Here is a 24,813-nt window from a genome sequence, read left to right as displayed (position 1 = left end):
GGCGATAAAGATTAACCGAAAAGGTTTTCCCCAACTGCAGCCTTGTTGTTTGAGCTTCACTGCTCACCAGTGAAGACTCAGCCAGGGGCAGAACAAGGAAGTCCAGAGACGGATGATGCTTCCCCATCCAATGATAATGAGGTATTAATTATATGCTTCTGAGCTGATCTGTGCTATAACCTGCTCATACAGAAAGGGGGCTAGTTTCTTTTTTCCAGTGTAGTTCACCACCACTGCCTTCTACCAGGAAAAATAAAGCCCCTTCCTTGGAGGTTTTCAAATTCTAATAACTGAGGTTATGAAATAATGAGAGATTAGCTCTGCGAGCTCAGAAATCATCCACGTTTGGCTAATTCGTCGCTCCTGGGCTGGTCATTAAATCTTGAGGTGACTCTGGCCACCTCTGAATTGAAGCTGGCATCCTGAATGCCTGCAGTGAATCCACTGAGCACACTTGCTACCAAATGTCAAGATTTCACAGGGTAGGGTCTTAGGTGGACTTGACACACGCTGACAATCTGACAGTCACAGAACGGTTAATTTCAATTAGGTTAATTTCAACATTGGCCATACTGATCCTTTACACACCACCCCAGAGTTAACTGTAAAGTTGACTTCAATTCTCCTCCTTAAACCTTCTCAGGGGCTTCCCTGGTGGCGCAGTGGTTAAGAATCTGCCTACCAATGCAAGGGACATCGGTTCGAGCCCTGGCCCGGGAAGATCCCACATGCCGCGGAGCAACTAAGTCCGTGCGCCACAACTACTGAGCCTGAGTTCTAGAGCCTGCGAGCCACAACTACTGAGCCCACGTGCCACAACTACTGAAGCCTGTGTGCCTACAGCCCGTGCTCCGCAACAAGAGAGGCCAGGACAATGAGAAGCCTGCGCACAGCAACAAAGAGTAGCCCCTGCTCGCCGCAACTAGAGAAAAGCCCGCACAGCAGCAAAGACCCAACGCAGCCAAAGAAAAAAACACCAAAAAGAAAAAAAAAAAAAACCTTCTCAGATTAAAGTCAGGTGCTGGTCTGGGTATGAAATAAACATTTCCACTTTCAGCCCTAGGGCACTGTATTTGAAGTGTGTCCTTCCTCTGCATCCAACTCCCCCTTCGCTACCATTTTATTAACTACTTCCAAGAAGACTGAAATACAGCCTTAAGCCAGAGGCCCATGAAATACTTAAATGAAACATAGTTTTTGTTCTCGATGAAGATTTTTAAGACTCTTTCTTGAAGAGATAGCTCCAGTGAGACATCTAAGAAAAAGAGGGAACGATGCCCTTCATTTCATGTCGCGGCCTCAGCTAGTTTGTTCCAGAAATCACATGTTACCATCTCATATTAAGATTTGGATCTAATGGGAACTCCAGACATAGTCACTGAGGGATGCAGATGTCAGGGCTTAGCGATGATTTTTCCTGCTTCATCTCTTTTATTATTTAAAAAAATATCACTTTTAACCTACAAAAATAACGTATGGTCAGTTTGGGAAACTTGAAGGCCACAGAAGAAACGCATAAGAAAATAAATGTTAACCCTAACCTCGTCACCCAAATACACATGTGTGAACCATTACAGGTTCTGGGTTATGCACATATGTGTGTAAGTTTTAATAAAACTGAGATCATACTCCACATACTAGGGTGCCTATGTTTCCTTGTCAAGTCGTATCATTTATACTATAATTTCTAAAGGCTGCACACTCGTCCATGTAAAACCTATACAATAACTTAATTAACCAATCCATTCTTTCTGAATACTTGCATTGTTTGAAATCATTGGCCATTATAATTAACACTGTGATGGACTTACCTTTCATATAAGCTTTTAATCATCTCTGATTGTGTCTTTGGGATAAACTTCTGAAGGTGAAATTGCTAGGTCAAAGGTTATATTTATGTATTTCGTTCTATATATACATATATATAAAACATGTATTTTGTAAATACAATATATTGTATGTATAATTGTAGATAATTTTTTAGTCTTAACTATAGATAATTTTTATTACAATTAATAAAATACATAAATAATAATTTATATTTGTGTATTTGGTTATATATAAATAATTTTAGATACAAGGACTTCCCTGGCAGTCCAGTGGTTAAGACTCCATGCTTCCAATGCAGGGGGTGCGGGTTCGATCCTTGGTCAGGGAACTAAGATCCCACATGCCGCAGGGCACGCCCCCCCCCCAAAAAAATTATAGATACAATTTACCTTTAATTATAGATAATTATAAATTATAATTAATGAAATTAATAGGATAATTATAATTTTTATTATTTTATTTATATATTTACAAATACACATAATTTTAGAACTAGTTATAAATTTATAAAATATTTAATTTATAAATGAAAATAAATGAATTAAATATATACTTATGTATGGATTTAAGTAAATATTTAAGAATACATATATTAAAAATATATATTTACTGCTAGTGGCAGGAAGGAATCAGTACAGTGTTATTTCAGTGAGATGCTGTTCTGCGCACTCTGTGTGTATACATTTATCTACATATATAGGTATACACACACATACAGAAAACCAAATAGTCCTAAAGAAAGTTTACACCCATTCCACTCCCAGGATAAGCACACGACAGTCGGATGATTTTTTAAAGTGCTCACATCTTTAGTGGGGGCTTTGATGCTCTCCCTTCTTCCATGGGACCAGCCTCCTGATTCCACATGATCTCGCGGGATCTGGTGTCAAATGCCCCGCCCTCCACCCACATTCCCAGGAGGTCGCCTGTGTCTGTGCAGGAGACCACGTACACTGCACAACTCCGGAGCGTGCCACACACATTACGGTCTATAAAAACAGAGGCCCTGTATTGGCTTATACCTGGGTGGTCTTAAATTGGCTAAAAATTACACATGGTGGTGGAGTGGGTTGAATTGGGCCCCCAAAGATATGCCCACTTGGAACCTTGGAACATGATACTATTTTTTTTTTTTTTTTTTTTGGTGGTATGTGGGCCTCTCACTGTTGTGGCGTCTCCCGTTGCGGAGCACAGGCTCCGGACGCGCAGGCTCAGCGGCCATGGCTCACGGGCCCAGCCGCTCCGCGGCCTGTGGGATCTTCCCAGACCGGGGCACGAACCCGTGTCCCCTGCATCGGCAGGCGGACTCTCAGCCACTGCGCCACCAGGGAAGCCGGAACATGATACTATTGGACCAAGCATCTCTGCAAATGTAATTGAGGTGAGATCCCAAGATAAGATCACCCTGGATTAGGGTGAGCCCGAAATCCAACGAGTGTCCTTTTAGAAGAGAGAAAAGAAGACACAGTATATCAATCTGTTCAAGCTGCCAAAATAAAATACCAGATGGGGTGGCTAACACCACAGACATTTATTTTCTTGGTTCTGGAGGCTGGGAGTCCAAAGTGAAGGAGGCACCAGGGTTGGTCTCTGGGGAGACTGTGCTTCCCGGCCTACAGACGGCTGCCTTCTTGCTGTATCCTCATGTGGCCTTTCCTCTGGGCATGGGGGGAGCAAAAGAGGTCTCTGGTAGCTCTTCTTTCCCTTATACGGACACCAGTTCTATTGGAATACGGCCCCATTCTAATGATTTTATTTTTTCTTAATTATCTCCCTAAAGGCCTTACCTTCAATATACAGTCACATTTAGAGTTAGGGCTTCAACATATGAATTGGATACAATTCAGTTCATAACATAGAGAAAATGCCCTGGGAAGACGGAGGCAGAGATGGGAGTGATGCTGCCACAAGCCAAGGAACCTCAGGAGCCACGAAGGCTTGGCTCAAGCTTAGAGCTTTTGAACTTGACCTTTCGGTGCCCTGTATTAATGACCCTCCAGACTGCCAAGCAGCCTCGTTCAGGAGCAGCACGCAGGTAACTGTAAGAAGTCACTGAAATCCAACTCAAACCGACAGAAGCAAAACAGAATTTAAAGATAAGGGGTGTCACTTTAAACCAAAGGACAAGAAACACAGAACAACCAGATTCTGGAAAATGAATGCCTTAAACTCTCTTTCTCTCTCTGTCTCTCTCTCCTCATTCCACATTCTGCTTGCATTTTTTCTCTCTTTCCATCTCAAAATTCTCAGGGGAAGATTCTGATTGCCTATCTTGGATTGAATGTTCATTCCTGGACCAACTAATTGTAGCCAGCATTAAGAGTTCGGAGGAGGAGATTGTGTGTGTGTGTGTGTGTGTAACTGATTAGGACTCAGACGTGTTACAAATCTGAACATTTATATATTTAAAATAATTTTTGTCAAATTGCAACGCAAATGATTTAGAGAAGCCAACCACAATAACTACACTTTTACCTGGTCCTATTTTATAATTCTTAGAATTTCACTGACTGCATAGACAATCAATTCCTCATGTCCTTTAAACTGGCTTTGATTTCCCACCGATTCCCTCATTAATGTGTTAAATGAAGCCTGACATAGTCTCATGTGTAGAATTATGTTTTTAACAACTTGAAAATTCTATTCGTGATATTACCCATGCCCGTGGGTTAGGGGTCGCAAGGCTAGTATGATTATCAGAGAGTTGTGCAAATGGGACCGGGTAACTGCAAAACACCCATCTCAATACAAATTCACCTGCGTGTATTGGGTTGTCATCAGTAAAGGTGGGGAAGGAAGCCCCAGCAGAGAGAGTTAAAGGATGGGGTGGGCACCTGGGGAATTCTTTCTCATTTCCTGCACAGGTGGGCCAGTAGCAGGGATCTGACTTCACCCTGACAACTAAAAATTGTCACTTGCACTATTTACAGTAGCCAGGACATAGAAACAACCGAAGTGTCCAGTGACAGATAAATGGATAAAGATGTGGTACATATATGCAATGGAATACTACTCAGCCATAAAAAAGAATGAAATAATGCCATTTGCAGCAACACAGATGGACCTTGAGATTATCATACTGAGTGAAGTAAGTCAGGAAGAAAAAGACAAATACCATATGATATCGCTTATGTGTGGAATCTAAAATATGACATAAAGGAACTTCCACAAAACAGAAACAGACCCACAGAGATAGAGAACAGACTTGTGGTTGCCAAGGGGGAGGGATAAATTAGGAGTTTGGGATTAGCAGATACAAACTACTATATATAAAATAGATAAATGACAAGGTCCTACTGTAGAGCACAGGGAACTATATTCAATATCCTGTAATAAACCATAATGGAAAAGAAAAAAACTGTCACTCGCCCTCTGGCTCTACAACGATGAAGACACTGGCCACTGCAGCCGCTGACCTTCAACACCCCCTGAAAGGAGTTCAGGGTGGAGATCAGGAAGGAGGCCCTTGGTGCTCTGGGAAAAACTGGCAGAATAGGCCTTCAGATAGTTTCAGGAGAAGATTTTATGAGTCTAATTTCTTGCATCTTCTCACGTCTAGAAAAGCACTAAAATCCTTCATGATGATGTCAGCTCCTTGTGACGAGCAGCCACCTTCTGCCAAGATGTGTGCTTGACTACACGCATCCCTTCACCAAAGTCACATATCTACTGACTTCTTCCCCCCCCGCCCCCTCTTTGGAGCAGGTTCTCGGAGCTATCTGAGATGCTGTCTCCTGGGCTACAGTCCTCATTCTGCCCCAAATAAAACTCAACTCACAACTCTCACACTGTGCATTTTGTTCAGTTGACAACTCCTCGCTTTTTCTGACTAGGAGTTCAGAAAGATTCTGCCTCCCTAAGACATATCGGATGATATTTACATTCTCTCAAGCAAGAACAGTTGGGATTAAATGTGGAAAGTTGTACGTGGACGATGCAACTCTCTCAAGCCATGTATCCAAGTGTGGGAAAGATCAGATGTCTTCTTTCTGTAAGTGTCACAGGTTGAGGTCCCCAGGAACCAGACCCTGAGATGGAGACTGTCGTGGAAGAAAAGGAAAAGAAGTGTCTGGAAACACAGAGCTGCAATGCTCACCCAAAGAAGGACTCATCCCCACGGAGTTGTCCAAGGTAGGACGAGAAGGTTGGGCCTCCACAACCCACATCAGCTGATCCCTGGACTCAGGGGGCCCTCCAGGAAGGAAGCTCTCTAACTTGGGCCATCACCAGACAGGGCTGAGAGCAAGAAGTCCTCCCTCCGGATGGACAGTATGAAGGACATATCCCAGCATCTGCTGTAGCAGCTTAACTTAGACGCCATCAGGTTCTCATTCTGCTGGACAAAAGACCCAACCGCTCACTTCCGGGTTAAGTTGTCATGTCAGCATTTCCTCTGCCTCTTTTTTTTTTTTCTTTTGAAAAGGCTTTATTAAAACTTTATAATTTAATTCAGGGACTTCCCTGGTGGTCCAGTGGTTAAGGTTCCACGCTTCTACTGCAGGCGGTGCGGATTCAATCCCTGATGGGTAACTAAGATCCCGCATGTGGCGCGCCACGGCCAAAAAGAGAAAAAAAAAAAAAATTCTGCAATTTTATTTAATTCACCAAGTAGTTTCTGAGTACATGCTTTCAGCCACACACTGTGCAATGTCCTAGGGAAGAGACGTGAATGAAAAATTGGTCTTCTTCTCAGGGCATGATCGATTTAAAAATAACTTATAATATAAGGTGATAAGGACCATAATGGAATTAAGTACAAGGACCAGAGATAATACGGAGGAAGACATAAGAATTGCACCTGATAAAGGAAGATGGAGTAGGGAAGCTTTACAGAAAAGTTGGTTTCCTCTTTCATCCTCAGCATCTAGAACAGTATTACGAGTACTTTTCACAGGCACGTTAAGGTCGAGTTTTATGGACGTATTAGTTTCCTATGGCTGCTATAACACATCACCACCAACCAGGTGCCTTAAGATATCCTCTACCTCTTTATGCCTCTCTTTCCTCATCTGTATAATGTGAATCATAAATATACTTGTTTCTTAGGCTTATTGTGCAGATTAAATCCACAGAAAGCACTCAGAATCATGGCTGACCCATGGTGAGCTCTCCGTAGCATTTGGTATTATTATTATTATTACTTTGCGGTACGCGGGCCTCTCACTGTTGTGGCCTCTCCCGTTGCGGAGCACAGGCTCCGGACGCGCAGGCCCAGCGGCCATGGCTCACGGGCCCAGCCACTCCGCGGCACGTGGGATCTTCCCGGACCGGGGCACGAACCCGTGTCCCCTGCATCGGCAGGCGGACTCTCAACCACTGCGCCACCAGGGAAGCCCGGTATTATTATTACTATTATCTTGCATATCAGGTTTAAACACAACCATTTCAGGGTTCCCCCTTCCCCTTCCGTTCTCCCCCGGGGCCCTGACACTGAAATATGGTATTTTAACCATATTTCTAGTGTTACCGAGTCCAAGCTCGCTCTGCGCACCGCACGACAGGCTGATGAATCGGCGATGAGGTGCTGAGGCAGGGAATACGACTTTATTCGTAAAGCTGGCAGACCGAAAAGACGGCAGACTAGTGTCTCCGAAAAATCATCTCATCTGGGTCCGGCTGCCAGTTTCTTTTATAGAATCAGAGAGGGAGAGGCGGTGAGGAAGTAAAGTAAAAGGGCCACCAGTCTTGCAAAACATCTCCTGGAATGGCCAGCCTCGGGGAGAGGATGTGTTAGTTTCATCTTTTCTGCAGCCGTTCCCAAGCGGGCAGGGTTCCCTGAGGCAGGCCATTATGTACCATTATAACAGTAAAAGCAGGGAAAGGTTACAATGAAAAGATACAGTGAAAGAGAGTCAGATCCAGCGTGGAGTCCGATTTCTCTCTTCCCGGTTACACTTGCTTCTGTAAACGTGATGCTTTCACGTCTGCCCTGCAGGCACGTGCAGGACATGCCTTGTTCGGGACACCCCAGTGATGCGCCTGCGTCACCTTGCCTCGACCTCCTGCCCCCGCATCATGTTCCCCACTCCTGGGGAGGAGTCCTCGGCCAGGAGCATTATTTCAAATGCAAACCAACCAATCCAGAGGCACGTCCCAAATCACCTGTCTTGTGGGCTTCTCACACTCAGGGCCACTGTGCCCATCCTACTCCCCAGGGGCCGAGTCCCTGAGAAGCAGAGGCAGTCCCTGTGCCCTAGAGCTCCTGCAAGTATTCACGCTAGCCCAGCCCAGGGCCGCGCACCCTGCTCGGCACGTTCCTTCCCGTGGAATCCTCGATAAAGGCTCCCTCTGTCTCCTCATGGACCCTGGGGCTTCCCTGTGGGGTCCTCAACGCACAGTGTGCCCCTCCTTTTGGGAACTGTGAGTAAAAAGACTGTCTTTGAAATGGCAGCTGATTTGTTGCATCGCTACACCTCAAATTTTCCATGAATACACTATGTTTTAGAACAGGGGGCTTCCCCTCCAGCTCCGCGACCACTGAGGGGCAGGATGCAGCTCTGGGGCCCACCACCGGCCAAAGCTCCGCGAGGGGAGGGGTCTTCGTGCCCTGGTTGCCAGGTCCCTGCATTTAGTTCACCCCCAGGCGGGGCGGAGGCGGGGAAGGAGGGCAGGTGCATCCTGTTCCACGCGTACCCAGGCTCCAGGCTTTTCTCCCAACACTTCCCCCGCAACCCCCAAAGCCCTAGCCTGGGCCGACTTCCCGGGCCCAGGTGTCTTGACTCCCCCGCTATTTTCTTTCCAATCTGATAATGAAAGCACAGACACTATGCCTCAGGTCCTTCGGGACTTTGCTTCTGATACACTGTCCAGACCTTGTCTTTTGACCGGCAGAACGTTTCTCTCTCTCTCAAAAACCCCTGCTTTGCAATTCAAAAGCCTTGGTTTTCAAGACGGTTGTTTTCTCTCTCCTGAAATTCAAAAGGTTTCTTAGCAACTCAACAGCAAGAATTTGACTCTTTCGCATCTGAATTTGGTCAGGCAATGCCCATCTCCACGCCCAAATGCAATAAGCTCAAAATGGTCTAATTTTCATAAAGAATAAACGCACATCTGTGTGTGCGCATGCAAAAAATATATACTTAGTTAATATATTGGTATATTATTCTGCCTCCAAAAAATAGAAAAGAAGTTTGCATAAAGGCAGTATCATAGCTTATGAGGTTATCCGGTAAACAGCTGTTTCCAGGCTACTAGAAAAAACACTCTAAAAACAACAAAATCTTAATTGTTTTAAGACCTATTGATCAAGATTCCATCTCGGTGCTACTTATCAACGAAGAACAATTCTTCTATGTAATTCATTCAAAATAAACGCACTGATATTATAACTTAAGTGAGGAAAAAAACGCTTTTTCCTCTTCCCCCTTTGGTTCAGTGGCTCGGATCCTGCAAATCTGAATGACAAAAGACAGATGAACAGGAGGAAAAGGATCACAGAAATGAAATGAAAACCCTACAGAGGTGCTCAGACCTGGAGACTTATATACCCTTTAAACAAAGGGCAAGATATTTGTGGAGAAGTGACAAGACAAAGGAAGAGGGTTTTGAGATTCTAGGGGCAATGAATTGTGGGAAGGTAAACAGACGGGGAAACGCATGGAAGATGTTAGTTAGTAACGTTTGTTTGTGCAGGCCCATCTGGGTACTGACTTTAGCTCAAAGTAATCCGTATGCCAAAGTGACACATTTAGGGGTCGCATATTCTGCTCCTTTTCAGTTCCCTTTGACTTGGGTTGAACACTTGTCTAACTCGCGTGCAAACCAGATTCCTTAGAGTCTAGCTGACAACTAACTGCGTGGAATATGGAGATAGTCCATATCTCCAACTTGTAGTGCTAGAGAGAGAGACAAGGAGAGAAAGGGGGGAGACAGAGAGAGAGAAAGAGAGGGAGAGAGAGAATGAGAGAGAGGGAGAGAGAGCATGAGAGAGAGAAGAGGGGGGAGAATGAGAAAGAGAGAAAGAGAATGCGGGGGGCAGAGGAGAATGATGGGGAGAGAGAGAGAGAGAGAGAGAGGAGAAAATGCTCTAAGCAGCCCGGCTGAGTATGCTTCCTGGCTCCATCCCTTTCCAGCCCCGTGACTCTGGACCAGTTTCATAGCCTCAGTTTCCTCACCTGTTAAGTCACCGGGCTGGTGCGAGGATTGAGATACTGCAGATAAGGCACTGTCAAATAAGAAGCAAATCCTGACTTAGTAAAGAGGAATTTTATTGGAAAGGATTCTTGAGGATTTCTCGCAACAGAGAGGACCCTCTGACGGTAACATTTGCAAAAGCATCTCGTGGGTTTAGGCAGGGTGGGTTTTTATTTTCTAGGGAGAGTACACAAGGCTAGAGAGGGCCGGGTGTGGGGAAGCGGGATGACGGCAGAAGGCTGTGTCCTGAGGCCAGCCTATTGCGGGTGGTGGCTCTGATGGATGGGCTGTCTGCTGGCTCAGGCTGAGGCTGGACCAGAACCCGGGGAAGGAGAGGTACACACGGGCGCATCCCTGAGTTCATCTAAGTCATGTGGGGCAGGGAAGTCCTTTGCAGTAAACCATTTCCCTGAACATAAGCATGTGGGAGCATTTCTTAACTTTTGCTGTTTTCCAGGAACACAGGGCTCGGCTGAAGTTGCGTGGCGCGCTGTGCCCAGCACACAGAGAGGGTCCAATTAATGTTTGTGATCACTGACAGAATTGGAGCAATGACACCATTTGAAGTCATAAACGCAGCTGCTTTTTCAAGCACTTTGTGCATTTTCATCGTTTATATACCACTGAGCCTCTAAATGCATTTAGACATTGGAAGAGACAGGATGGAAACGTACAGGATATAACGGAGAAGAGCAAGCCTGACGCATGTTGGATCTACTCCTTTAGCTTCAACCCCCGTGTTCTGTTGCCTGTGCTGAGTCCGTGCTGGCTCTGCACTTATTGTAAAAGAATGTTGCCTAGAGCCTGAAATATACAGGAGAGCTCATTCTCAAGGCCCTGACCTTTAAAGGTGTAACACTTTTCTACCCATATAGAGATAAAAAGTTGCAGAACAAGAATAACATTTGTCTTGTTGGAGGTTTATAGGAACATGGTGACCTGACCTAGGTGGACAGATGCAAGAACAAAGGATTCCAGCACCAAGAAGTTCCCAACCACCAGCCACACCCCCTCCCCTTTTAGTATAAAACAAGCCTGAATCCTAACTCAGGGAAGATGGGTCTTCGGGACACTAGTCCACCGTCTTCTCCATCTGCTGGCTTTTCGAATAAAGTTGATTTTCCTTGTCCTACACCTCCTCTCTTGATTTACTGACCCGTTGTACAGCGAGCAGTATGAGGTTAGACTCGGTAACAGAGAGGAAACCCATCTTAGCAAGCGGAAATCTAGCAGATCTGTAGACTCTGTGAGCTGTTTTTCCAACTATTTCTAAAATGGAGGAATTTGCACCAAATACCAAGTCAGAAAGCTAGTCTCCTACTATTGCTTTGTGCCTCACTCTCTGGCTTCTTGCAAATGTCTGGTTGTTAACCTTTTTGATTTGGGGGAAATACTTAGCATATTTTTGTATTAGATGCAAAGAAGAAAATCCACTTTGAAGCATGACTCTCCTTACAGCTGAGGCTTTTCTGAAGATGGTAGAACGAGTTCAAGGGCTTCTACTGAGAAAGGTATCATGATGTTAATTTTTTTGTTTTTCTTTTGTAATTTAGCAGAATTGTGTAATTTGGGGGGAAGATATTTCTCTCAGCCTGGATTTTCAAGGACTATTAATGAGTTTGAAGAAAGAAGTACATTGTAAAATAATCTCTTTAAAATAGATTGTGGCCACAGATAAAGATGAAGTTATTTTTTAAAATTCCCCTGCCACACACACACACACACACACACACACACACAACCTTTTTTTGTATTCATTTTTTACCAGAAGTTCCTTTAGAGTCTAATGAAATTCTCTTAGAAATTAGCTGTAGCGCCTTGGTTGCGGTTTTCATTCCAACTTTTGGGGTGTAACTGCCCTGTGGGTCATGTTCTCACTGACTTTTGATCCTGACCCCTTCCTGAGGGTTGGCTCCACGCTCGCTGACTGCTTGTAGCAGGCATCCATCCATGTCCGTGGGAACAGTTAAGCCCACTAGGAAGAGACCCCCCCATGAGGGCAAAGAGTGTTCACTGCTGTATCTACACCAGGGAGCAGTGCCTGCCTCAACTACTGCAAGAAATACTGGTGAAAGCTATGGAAGCAACCTGAGTGACCGTCCACAGATGAATGGATAAAGAAGAGTGGTACATGTATACGACGGAATACTACTCGGCCGTAAGAAAGAATGAAATTTTGCCATTTGCAGCTACATGGATGGACTTGGAGGGCATTATGCTAAGTGAAATAAGTCAGACAGAGACAAATACTATACGATATCACTTATATGTGGACTCTGAAAAATACAACAACCTAGTGCATGTAACAAAAAGAAGCAGACTCACAGATAAAGAGAACAAACTAGTGGGTACCAGTGGGGAGAGGGAAGGGGGAGGGGCAATATAGGGGTAGGAGAGGAAGAGGTGCAAACTACTAGGTATGAGATAAGCTATGAGGATATATTGTGCAGCACAGGGAATATAGGCAATATTTTATAATAACTATAAATGGAGGATAACCTTTAAAAATTGTGAATCACTCTATTGTACACCTATAACTTATATAATATTGTACATTAACTATACTTCAATGGGGGGAAAAAAAGAAATACTGGCTGAATGAATGGATGAATGGTTAGATAGATACCATGAAAAGGGAATGGAACAAACCTCCCTGGGAAACAGGGAGTGCTTCTAGGGATTCAGTTCTATATATAAAATGAGAACCGTCTCATAACCAGACATTCAGAGGGTGACGTTCTTCAACCTCCCTCCCTGGTTCTAACACTTGCCTGTGCCCGGGACGTAATGGGCAGGGCTGTAAATACACAACCGAATATGCCAGACTTGTGGGGAGTCTTTGCAGATAATTTTGCCCATGCAAAATTTTTGTTCTAAACACTGAACCGAAACACGATGCATGTTGGAACTTCATAACATCTTGTGTTTTTCTTTTTCATATAAATTTATTTATTTTTATCAATTACAATTTATTTATTTATTTTTTGGCTGCACCACGCAGCATGCAGGATCTTAGTTCCCAGCCAGAGTTGGAACCTGGGCCACAGCAGTGAAAGCGCAGAGTCCTAACCGCCGGACCGCCAGGGAAGTCCCAGCATCTTGTTTTTCAATGCAAATTCTTGCTTTGTTTCAGTCAAACTCTGGCTCATGGATCATTTCAGAAACGATTTCTACAGTATTTCCCAAGACCTTCCGACAGGAGCAGTGGTGTGCTTAATCATTCAGGGTAACCGGAGGAACACCCGGTGGAAAGACCAGGATTATGTAGATGGAGTCAGTACACTTCATTTTATTGTGTCTTCCAGGGCTGTGTTTCACCTAACACAGAGAAACATTGTAGGAGATTTAGATGGGAGCCTGTGTACTCTTAGACTCTTGAATTTTTAATTGATGAGCTGCAGGGGTTGGGGTAATAATGGATACGTGGCCCTGGCTGAGGGCTTGCATACAAATGGGATCTTGGGGAGAAAGAGGTGGGCTGTGTTGGGATGGCCTTCAAGGCTTAATGAAAACCTTGTGGAAGCCCCTTTTCTTGGCATTAAAAGGTCTTCAGTGATTAGTAAAAGGTAGAATGGCTGTAACGACTACAGAATCTAAAACCAGTTTTTCACAGTGCCTACTGCACTGCAAGCTGTTTCAAATAGACATTCTCCCCTTCTCTCTCTCTTTTTTTTTTTATACTTTAAATATTTCACTCCAATCTCGTTTGCATGGTTCCGTAACAGAAGTCAGATATAATCCTTATACTTTTTCCTCTTTAAGTGAAGTGGGTTTTGTTACCTCTGACTTCTTTCAGGAATTTTCTTTATCTTTGACCTTCTGTAGTTTGAATATGATAACCCTAGGTGTATATTTTTCTGGCATTTACCCTGCTTGGTGATCTCTGAGTTTCCTGAATCTGTGGTTTGGTGTCTGACATTGATCTTGAGAACTCTCAGTCATTATTGTTTTCAAATATTTCTTCTGCTTCCTTCTCTCTTTCTTTTCCTTCTGGTGTTCTCATTATGCACACTATACTTTTTGAAACTGTCCCACAGTTCTAGGATGGTCTGCTTTGGTCTTTCATCCCCTTCTCTTTTATTAATAGACCCTTGTTTTTTAACTAGGCACATGGCTGCTGAGAGAAAAGCCTGCAGTCTAAGCTTCCCTTGCAACTGGGTGTGGGCATGGTATGTACTCAGAAACAGGAATTGTCCTGAAAGGGAGGAAATAAATCTTTGCTCCCGACTTGCATCTTCCTTCAGTCTGGAATTCAGGCATGGTGGTGGAGCTTGGGCAGCCACCTTATGCCATGAGGTAGAGATGGCCACATACTGAGGATGGAGGGGTCTGAGTCCCTGACCCCGGGAAACACCATCTGTGCTTTGTTAATCTCTTTACTTGACAGAAGAAGATGTCTTCATCTTCTGCTTCAGCCACCGTTGTTTTGGATTTTCTGTCAGCCTTACCCAAGTGTTAATCCTAATTAATACCCTCCCATCCAGTGTCGAGTTGGCCCCTCTTAATGACTGTTCCATGTTCAAAGTGTTTAAATGCCAACACAATGTAAATCAAGTAAAAAGTAAAATCGCAAACCTTGCAGAAAATGCAGGATTTCCCTGAAATTGATGAAAAGGATTTTGGAGAATTACTTGAAATCCAGGCAAATGAGGCTCTGACAGGACGGAACCAGATAACGAGTGACTGTAAGTAAGCATGATGACAGGGCAGACGCTGCAAAAGAAAACTTCAACATCAAAGGAAGAAAAGAAGCTCTGGGGAATATTGATGAAATCCCTGTGGATGGTTTTGTTTACTTGTTGGCGCGAAGTATTTCTTGGCCCTGTGCTTCGAGTTTCAATTCTACCTGCAGAAATAAATCTTAGTAAACATGAGACCAATGTAACCTATCTTCTTAATGCTGGGATTCATTTCTGAATACAGAGTCACAATCCAACTTTTTCTTTGATGGTCCTTCTTTTCTATGAAATTCTGGTCCGTATTCAAGAGGGGGGTTTCCAGTCAGTAGCAGTGCATGGTGGCTGCACGTCGGATCAGGGAAGCTTTAGGTCTGGGTACCTCCGACCCCAAGACTCTGATGTAATTGGTCTGAGATGCAGCCCGAGCATTGGGAGTTTTAAAAACCGAGGCTGGGAACTGCTGCTTTACTAAGTGGCCTCCCTGGTGAGGGTTGGCTCTGGGTGGGGAGGACTTCCTGTGTGTCATTCCACATCAGTCCCTTGACTCTCCAAGGGGAGACTGGGTCAGAAAGGGGAAGGGAGGCTGGGGCATGGGGAGAGCCAAGTGAAAAAGGGAGGGAAGGAGGAGGAAGACAAGAGCTAGCTTTCAGCATCTCATGAGGGCTGCAGTAAACGAACTGCGAGGTCAAGTACCAGGCAGCTTCAAGGGAAGAGTTTACGCAGCTGTGCTAACTGTTGTTACTGAGGATGACACTGAAGTGCAATGAACCCTTGAAGCCACAATGCCGGCTGAGGGTGCAAACGATTCCCACATCCCACCCGTAACTGATGGTGAGACCAGCTAGCAGCACATTCTAGGTCTGCTGGCTGCGCCAGGCATCAGGCTGGACCGCCTGTTCCCACGTGCACGGAGAGCCTGCTTTTGGAAACCTGAAGATACCCGATAAACCTTTCAGATCAAAACGATGCTGTTGTATTTAACTTCGCTGTGAGAGTGTGGGGAAAGCGTGAGGAGGGTTCTTCCGGCAGAAACCGTAAGCCAGGTGTGAACACCGCCTCTTTGCTAGATGACACCATGCTATATGAAATGCATCTTCCCTCCACGTGTGAAGGTTATAGTATCTTAGTTCTATCTGGAAATGGACTGTTGCCGTCCTCCACACCTGTACATCAGCAAATTGGACACTATACACAAAATGTTTAAACATAAAGTTGACTGAGTATGAAACTGAGAGCGTCTAGAACATTTATAAGAAAAGCATTTTTTTTTAACGTCTATACTTTGGTATTAAAATAGCAATTGCATTTTATTTATTTATTTATTTATTTTTTTTGCGGTACGCGGGCCCCTCACTGTTGTGGCCTCTCCCGTTGCGGAGCACAGGCTCCGGACGTGCAGGCTCAGCGGCCATGGCTCACGGGCCCAGCCGCTCCATGGCATGTGGGATCTTCCCGGACCGGGGCACAAACCCGTGTCCCCTGCATCGGCAGGCGGACTCTCAACCACCACGCCACCAGGGAAGCCCAGCAATTGCATTTTAAACCCCTCTTAATGAGATGCTCCAGTGTATCTTCTTTTGAAGTGCGGGGACTAGAGGCTGTGGAGGGTCTGTTTCTGGCAGGACAAGGCTCACAAAAGAAACACACCGGGGCTCCTTCTCTAGAGCGGATGGTGACACTTTATTCATTTAAAACCCACACGCCCTTCCCCAAAGGGCGTGCAGCACGTGTGAGTGTTTCTATACAGACACGAATGAACGATGCTGAGGCTCACTGGAGCGAAGCACCTACCATGTCATTCAACCAGGACGAGAGCGGAGCTTCCCGACCACCAGCATTTTATCAACAGCAGCATCGATGGCTGGTACCCGGGACAACACGCACGCGGCCTTTCCTTAGGCCGGCATCGCTGATTCCAGACTCAGACGGAGCTGTCCACCTGGAGTTTGGACTCTGTTTCTCCCTCCCTCTCTTCGCTATGGCCACAGGGGAGCCCCGACCCTAGTGACCCTCAGATGCCAAAAAAGGGGGGACTGTGAGGGGTATTGTTAGCAGGACAGCAAATCCTGGGTGCTAGAAGCATCTTCGGGTTCCAGGTAACTGCCTTTGGGAAGGGATCCTGTTCTGAGATTGAGGCGTAGAACGACTCAGGAAGTGACATGGTACAGAATCCATAAACGTGCTGTTCTTATCCCCAAGTCATTAGAGTTTAAGACGTTCGGTCTGAGGCTTACTCTTTTAAAAACAAGATGTAGGTTTGGTCGTTCACAAAAATAGGATGGTTGGAAAGAAAAGAGTCCAAGATGTCGTGAAGTCTGAGGCAAAGATGATGTGGATCCCTCCTCCCCACTCCAGGGCCTGCAGGTATTGGAACAAACACTAAGGAAACGCTTCTTCTGACGGGCTCGGAGCCACCTTCATCTCCTCCTTCTGGACCGGGTTGTTTCCTCACCTCACACGAGAAACGGAGCATTTCACCCCCAGTTGTTGTCATGGAACGTCCATGAGAAAGCAGGGATTTCAGGATCCAACAGAGGCAAGTACCGCCACCAAGGAGAACAAGCACAGGGTTTGGGGAATGCAGCACCGGTGCAGCCGGGACGTCCTTACGGTGATGAAGACACTTGGTCAAACTCGCCTCGTGATGGATAAGGTCAAGGGGACCCAAGTGCCGGTTCTGCGATGGGCTGGAGGCTGGTGACCAGATCGACACTCATCCTTGGGTCCCTGATGCTGGGTCCCTGATGCTGAACCCAAAGAGCCAGGCTCCAGTATTTTCCAGGCCATGAGCGATAATGGGCTTTGTTCCAATTGGTCTTTTCAACCCAAATTCAACCAGGAGGCGGGTGGAGCCTATGGGGGGAGCAGGGGTTGGCCTGCTTATGTAGAGCACTACCCGCTCTTTCAGTTACATGACTGATTAGGTCAACTCATGCACAGCACTCTTTCCAGTGTTTAGAGCCTGGGGGCCCAGCCGCACATCTGTCAGGGCCCCAGATTGGCTTCAGGGTCTGTACCCATTATAATCACTGCCAGTGACCCTCTCAGCCAACATGTCTGATTTTTGCTTTTGCTCTTTGAACAGACAGTGATGGGTGACAGGTCATCAGAAGACAGGGGAGAGGGGCCTACCCTTCCCTGTGACGGCTTACAGATAAGCCCCTACGGTCCCTAGAAGTCCTAAAGCAGCTAATCAAACTCTCTCCCTGATGCCCCTTAAAACCAGTTTCCCTGCCCCAATTAGTACTGCATCTCCGTGAGGACTGATCAGGAAACACATCTGGGCTGTTACCTGGAAGCACAGAGAGGTTCTGGATGAATCGTCTTATGACAAATAATCTACGGTTCCAATGAACCTGGCTTGATTCCGACTGGACGGCCCCTCTGCCCAGAGCCCTGCCCCTGCGTGTCTGCCCAGGGCTGAGCATCTCACGGCACCGGGCACGCCCTTAGTCCTCACTGCTTCCCTCCAGCATCCTGACCAGGTGCCCATAGGTGTTTCTCTCCACCTGCCACGAATGGTACATTCTCACATACTCCCTTCCGTTGGCCACGATTTGTTTTTCTAACGCCGGATCGCCCCCCAGTCTCTTTGCCAGCCGAACAAACTCCTGCAAAGAAGGGGGTGGAGGAGAAAGAGAGGTAAGTAGCTGGTGAAGGGGGGTTGCAAACGCACCCCAAAGCCCGCGTCTGCCTTTGCTCCTGGTCCGTCCTTTGCCCGCCTACCGTATTCTGGAGGAAAGGGCCTTCCGGAAGGATGCGCGTTAACGCAAACATTGGGACTAAGAAATTACACACACACACGTGCGAGGGTGAACATCGTGGAAAAATACTGTCGTCATCGATTATGCTTCCCCATCTTTCTTCCCTAGATTGCTCAAAGCTACTGTTTCTCACAGTAACTGAGTCCTTACAGTGACTCCACAGTTAGATCCAGTTTCTTCCCTCCTTTGTATCAGCTGAGATATGAAGTCAGGTCTCATTCCAGAATCTAAGCTCCTCTACTCTAGACAACACTACCCCTGCCACGTTTGTTTTCCATTGTGTTGATCCTTTCATCTTTCCCGAGCATGGAGTGTGTCTTCAAATCGTGAACATCACCTGGTGGAGTGGAAAGGGCCAGGCTTCCACTGGTTCAGATCTGGGTTCAAACCTTCTTCGACACATAACTTAGCTGTGTGGCTTTGGGCAAGCTAGTTAACCTCTCTGAACCCTACAGTGATCATCTCCAAAGGGGCAGTGGGCACTGGATGGGTAAGCCCCGCCCTGCCCCAGACTCCCCAGACTCCACTCCCAGACTCCTTCACTCACTCCATGGGTGAAGGAGGGGAGAGGGGATTTAACCGGCCTGGATTTTCTACACTTTCCTTCTGTTGCTTCAGAGGGAGGAAGTGTGCTTTGCTCTATGTTTATTGACGCTTGCAGACGCTGATGCAATGAAAAAGTGGCCACTTTTTAATATCAAAGCCCTTCATAATTGGAAAGAACTAGAATTCTTTTGATTGCTAAAGAGTATTCAGAGCGGGGAGGGGAGCACGCATTATTTATTATGTTTGCACATAAGTCAAAGCAGGGCTCACCAGCCAGGAGGCCTGCATTTAAATTCACACCCTACCCTTCACGGGAGCGACGCTGGGTGCGTTTCGTCACCTCTCTGAACCTCGGTCTCTTCATCTTTAAATTAGGAATAATTACAGTACCTGCTTTATAGCGTGTTGACAGGATTCAATGAGTTAATACACAGAACTCAGGGCAGCGCCTAGCCCAGACTTAGCTATCGTCATTATTGTGATTCCCCAACCCGTGTAAATTCCAATAAGTCAACAGTGCCTAAGATTAATACACAGTGCTTTGCGCCATTTACAAGGAACGTCCACGTATTCTCAAAATTATCGTTAATTAAACGTTGGATGATTTTTATAGCTAGCAATATAAAAAGCAATAATTATGATAGAGTGGAATTATATTTTTATGTAGTATATATACACTTTATGGTAAATTGGTGTTCTTTTTATAATAAAAATGTAACATTTATTCCCATCTCATAGGAGAACAATGTTCTTATTAAAATTATTCGAGAGGCTTATAGCTTTGGTACATTATTTTATGATGCTGGTCATATCTTTGATTTATCTGATGCAGACACTTTGGCTAAAACCCAACCCCCTGCTTATGATTTCTATAGAATATATGACCGTTTTATAACGGAATCCTGAACGAGAGCTTCTAGGAATAGGATGTGATAAAGAGCACTTTTTTTTTCCTCTCTGCATGGACGACTGAACAAAGAACTCTGGCTTAAACAAAGCAAGAGAGAGTTGGGTAAGGAGTGGGAAACATCTTGGCCGGTGGCATAAAACCCTGGCTGGGTGGCTGACAGAAAAGAAGAGAAGGAAAGAAGAATCTCACTCTTGAATTGTACTAGTCACTCCCTGAGGCCCTGGGATTCTTTTCTTCTGGGCTAAAACAGCTCCTCCGCGACAACTAAGGCAGTACTCTGAACACACGCGTGCGGACAATGAGAAAAGCCCGTTGACACAGACTGTCATTTACTGTGTGCAAGATGGTGGCCGCAGTCCCCCAGCCTTGCATGAACGTCTCTTTGAAATAGGGCTCACCCACTCCTCTAATAAAGGGGGAAGGAGGTCTGTTTCCCCATCTCCTGGATCTGGGCTGGCCCTGGAATTTGCTTTGACCAACAGAATAGGTCAGAAGTGATGTAGTTTGACTTCCAAACAAAGCTCCCAAAGGTCTGACAGCTCCCACTCTCGCCCTCCTGGAGCCTGAGGCCAGCCCATAAAGGAGCCTGAGGTAGCCTGCTGGAGGATGAATGACCACTTGGACTGAGATGCCCAGCAACCACCCGTGCCAGCGACCGGACACTCATCCAGTGGACCAAAGGACCACGTCGTAAGAGCTGTAGCAAAACTTCCAGGAAACAAGTACAAATGCCAATTCACCATCATCCCAACCAAAGCCCAAAAGGTTTTATACAACCGTCAGCTGCAGGACGCGCCAGAACACCCATCAGATCTGATCACCAAGTCTTGACTGGGGGAGGGGAGGATTCATCATTTATGTGATTTAATGATCTATTCTTGAAAATTATTCATGATAATAAGTTATGAGGCCTTAAAGGGTACACACACGGAAACAAAAGAAAATAGAAACCAAGTACTGGGATTCCACATCTTAAGAGAGTTTAAAAACAGATGTAGGCACTGCCCTAGATCAGAGCTGGAAACTCAAGTGCCCAACAGCTCCCGGCGGGGAAGGCCCGCAGAGCCGAACCCCGGCTGCCTCAGTGAGTAGGGGCCTCCACTTGTTCCCACGTTTGCTGTGTTTCTCAAGAGAAGTCGAAATTCGGCATATTTATGTAAAAGCACTCCATGCTAAATACCAACAACTAACTCAAAATTTTAAGTAAACAGCAAACTAAACAAAACATGTGTGCAGACCAGACCCACCCCAGGACCACAGGTATGCAAACACTCGCTTAAGTTACAGATTTCTAAAGTTAAAAAAAAAAAAAAAATCGGCCTTCCCTGGTGGCGCAGTGGTTGAGAGTCCGCCTGCCGATGCAGGGGACGCGGGTCCGTGCCCCGGTCCGGGAAGATCCCACATGCCGCGGAGCGGCTGGGCCCGTGAGCCATGGCCGCTGAGCCTGTGCGTCCGGAGCCTGTGCTCCGCAACGGGAGAGGCCCCAACAGTGAGAGGCACGCGTATCGCAAAAAAAAAAAAAAAAAAAAAAAAAAAAAATCATGTAAAACACCATGGTTTGTTTTCATAATTATTCAATTAGCAGTTGACTGTTTTCAGAGTTTTCTTCCTTACTGAGTAGTCCCTGCTGGTGGAGAAAACTCACTGAGAAATACGTCAGGCAGAGAGAGAGAGACAAATACTGTATGTTATCACTTATAGGTGGAATCTAAAAAATACAACAAAGGAATGAATACAACAAAACAGAAAGAGACTTATGGCTACAGAGACCAAAGCAGCGGTTACCAGAGGGGAGAGGGGAGGAGGGAGGGGCAAGATAGGGGTATAAGTACAAGGCAGGTACAAACTATCATGTATAAAATAAGTTACAAGGATATATTATACAGCACAGGAAATACTGCCAATATTTTACAGTAATTTTAAATAGAGTATAATGTATAAAAATATTGAATCACTCTGCTGTACACCTGAGACTAATATAATATTGTAAATCAACTATATTTCAATTAAAAAACTTTTTCTCACTAAATCCTTTCGACCTGCCTTGTCGCCCCGAGGCACCAGCCAGATGCAGGGCGTGAGAAGCAGTGTCAGTTTTACAGGATGGATGTTTAGACCCCTGGTGGGATCCTTCTCATAACCGTGTCAGCTGAAAGCCACGGGGCAGGGGGGAGCCCCTCAACGATAAACAAGCGTCTCATGCAGAGACCCCGGGAGCTGGCAGACTGAACGTGGCCCGGTTTGAAAGAGCGTTGCATTCCAACCACCTTCTGTAAGGGACACACACGTATTCTTCCAGGAGAAGCGAAAGTCAGTGGCATAAAAACTCTGGATTTCAGGCTTGGAAGATATGTTCAATTAGACAACCCCGAAGCTGCTTCTCCAGAGGCTTCGAATACGATGGGAGATGGGGGATGATGGGGGATGTCGATGGGGGATGTTGATGTCACTGACGGGGGGTGTTGACAAGGAGGCTTCTGAAGACTGACAGATGTGCTGTCGTTTCGATCGTGGATTGTGGTTTTCCTCGGAACCCTGGAGTTAATTAAGGTTTAGTCTGTGCCTCTGGTCCTCGCACTTCGCTTTAAGATTCTGATTGGGTAGGTCAGGGGCGAGGTCCAGGAATGGTGTCTTAGTCTGTCTGAGCTGCTATAACAAAATACCACAGACAGGGGGTGGCTTAGAAACAGCGGACGGTTCTGGACGCTGGAAGTCCAAGATCAAGGCGCTGGAGGGTTCGGCGTCTGGTGAGGACCTGCTTCCTGGTTCAGAGATGGTTGTCTTTTCACTATAATCCCACATGGCAGAAGGAACGAGGGATCTTTGTGGGGTCCCTTTTATTAGAGCTCTAGTGCCATTCGTGAGGGTTCCACCTTCATGGCCTAATGGACTCTCGGAGGCCCCGCTTCCTAATACCATCACAGGAGACGTTCGAATTTCAACACGTGAATTTGGGGGTGAGTGTGTGGAGGCACAAACATTCAGTCCATGACACATGCGTGTTTTCTAACAGTTCCCCCCAAGGTGATTCTGGAGAGTCAGACTATGAAAAACACTAGCCTAAGACGGACAACTGTGCCTACCCTATTTTACACAAGTTATTTGGCCACAGAATAGATTCATCTTGGACTTCCCTGGTGGCGCAGCGGTTAAGAATCCGCCTGCCAATGCCGGGGACACGGGTTCGATCCTTGGTCCGGGAAGATGTCACATGTCGCGGAGCAACGAAGCCCGTGCACCACAACTACTGAGCCTGCGCTCTAGAGTCCACGAGCCACAACTACTGAGCCCATGAGCCACAACTACTGAAGCCCACGTGCCTAGAGCCCGTGCTCCACGACAAGAGAATCCACTGCAACGGTGCCCGGGCACCGTGACGAAGAGCAGCCCCTGCTCACCGCAACTAGAGAAAGCCTGCACACAGCAACGAAGACCCAACACAGCCAAAAATAAATAAATAAATAAATTTATATATTAAAAAAAGGATAGATTCATCTCATTGACAACTGTAAGTTGCGAGAATCACACTTCAAGACCCATCTAGAAGTGACGTGCGCGCATCTGTCTTGTTTTTCTTACACAAAACAGCATTCGCTGGTGTAGTGTTAAGCTTTACCCAAATGCCATCGTTCACAATGATGTATATGTACACGTGGCCACATAATAATTCCGTGACCTGTTCTCTCGATGACTCCTGCTGTTGGGTAAAGTGGGGACCACTTGTAAGAACGTGCAAATAGCCTTGGAATTATTCAGCATAAACCTTCAGTCTATTTTTTTTTTTGACCACACCACACGGCTTGTGGGATTTTAGTTCCCTGACCGGGGAATCGAACCCAGGCCCTCGAGAGTGACAGCATGGAGTCCTAACCACTGGACCGTCAGGGAATTCCCAGTCTTTTTTTTTTTTAATTGAATTATAGTTGATTTACAATGTTGTGTTAGTTTCAGGTGTACAGCAAAGTGATTCATATATATATATTCTTTTCCATTGTGGCTTATTTCAAGATACTGAATATAGTTTCCTGTGTTATACAGCAAGACCTTGTTGTTTATGTATTTTACACACAGTGGTGTGTGTCTGTTAATCCCAAACTCCTAATTTATGCCCCCTCTTCCCCTCTGGTAACCATAAGTTTGTTTTCTATGTCTGTGAGTCTGTTTCTGTGTTGTAAGTAAGTTCCTTTGTGTCGTATTATAGATTCCATATATGTGACATCATATGATATTTGTCTTTCTCTGTCTGACTTACTTCACTTAGTATGATCATCTCTAGGTCCATCCATGTTGCTGCAAATGGCATTACTTCATCCTTTTTTATGGCTGAGTAATATTCCAGTGTGTGTGTGTGTGTGTGTGTGTGTGTGTGTGTGTGTGTGTGTGTGTGTGTGTGTGTGTGTATGTACCACATCTTCTTTATCCATTCATCTGTTGATGGACATTTAGGTTGTTTCCACGTCCTGGCTACTGTAAATAGTGCTGCTATGAACACTGGGTGCATGTATCTTTTCAAATTATCATTTTCTCTGGATATACGCCCAGGGGTGGGACTGCTGGATCGTATGGCAACTCTATTTTCAGTTTTTCAAGGAACCTCCATACTGTTCTCCATGGTCAGCCTATCTTTTAAACTTGCAGCAGCGATAACTGAGTTTGGGGAGGGCTGCTTGTTCCCATGACAACGTAATGGTTAGAGAGAGCAGCTGACTTTAAAACGAATATCAACAACAGCGTGAGAACCCTGGGCAGATGTGGGAGCAGAAGCCAACCTGGGTAGGTGCAGAAGCAACTTCCCGGCAGATCATCCCCATGCACACTGCCCGCCCGATGCAGAGCCAGAGAAGGTGGCAGGGGCTCGGGCCCCTGACCATGACCCGTGGCCGTCGAATGGCGGCAGCTGGGAGCCTGATCTGGCTCCTTCCCGCCCATCCCTTCCGAGACTGGTGGCTGC

The 24,813-nt window shown here is 45.8% G+C and overlaps 1 protein-coding gene across 2 annotated transcripts in view; it reads right to left on the bottom strand.

Moving 5' to 3' along the window:
• GLT1D1 (glycosyltransferase 1 domain containing 1) overlaps window positions 1–24,813 on the bottom strand; it is a 138,010-nt gene that overhangs the window by 34,411 nt on the left and 78,786 nt on the right. Inside the window, exon 12 of one of the 2 annotated variants that reach the window (XM_082853311.1) lies at window positions 16,379–18,253. The exons of the other annotated variant lie outside the window; for it this stretch is intronic. Coding sequence (XP_082709437.1) covers window positions 18,092–18,253 — 162 coding nt within the window. The 3' untranslated portion in view covers window positions 16,379–18,091. Of the gene's footprint in view, window positions 1–16,378; window positions 18,254–24,813 lie in introns of those variants that run through there. 2 annotated transcript variants of the gene reach the window in all.

Source organism: Leucopleurus acutus (genome assembly GCF_964270905.1).
Source record: "Leucopleurus acutus genome assembly, chromosome: 13".
Taxonomy (NCBI): domain Eukaryota; kingdom Metazoa; phylum Chordata; class Mammalia; order Artiodactyla; family Delphinidae; genus Leucopleurus; species Leucopleurus acutus.
This window is presented reverse-complemented; position numbering and strand designations above follow the sequence as displayed.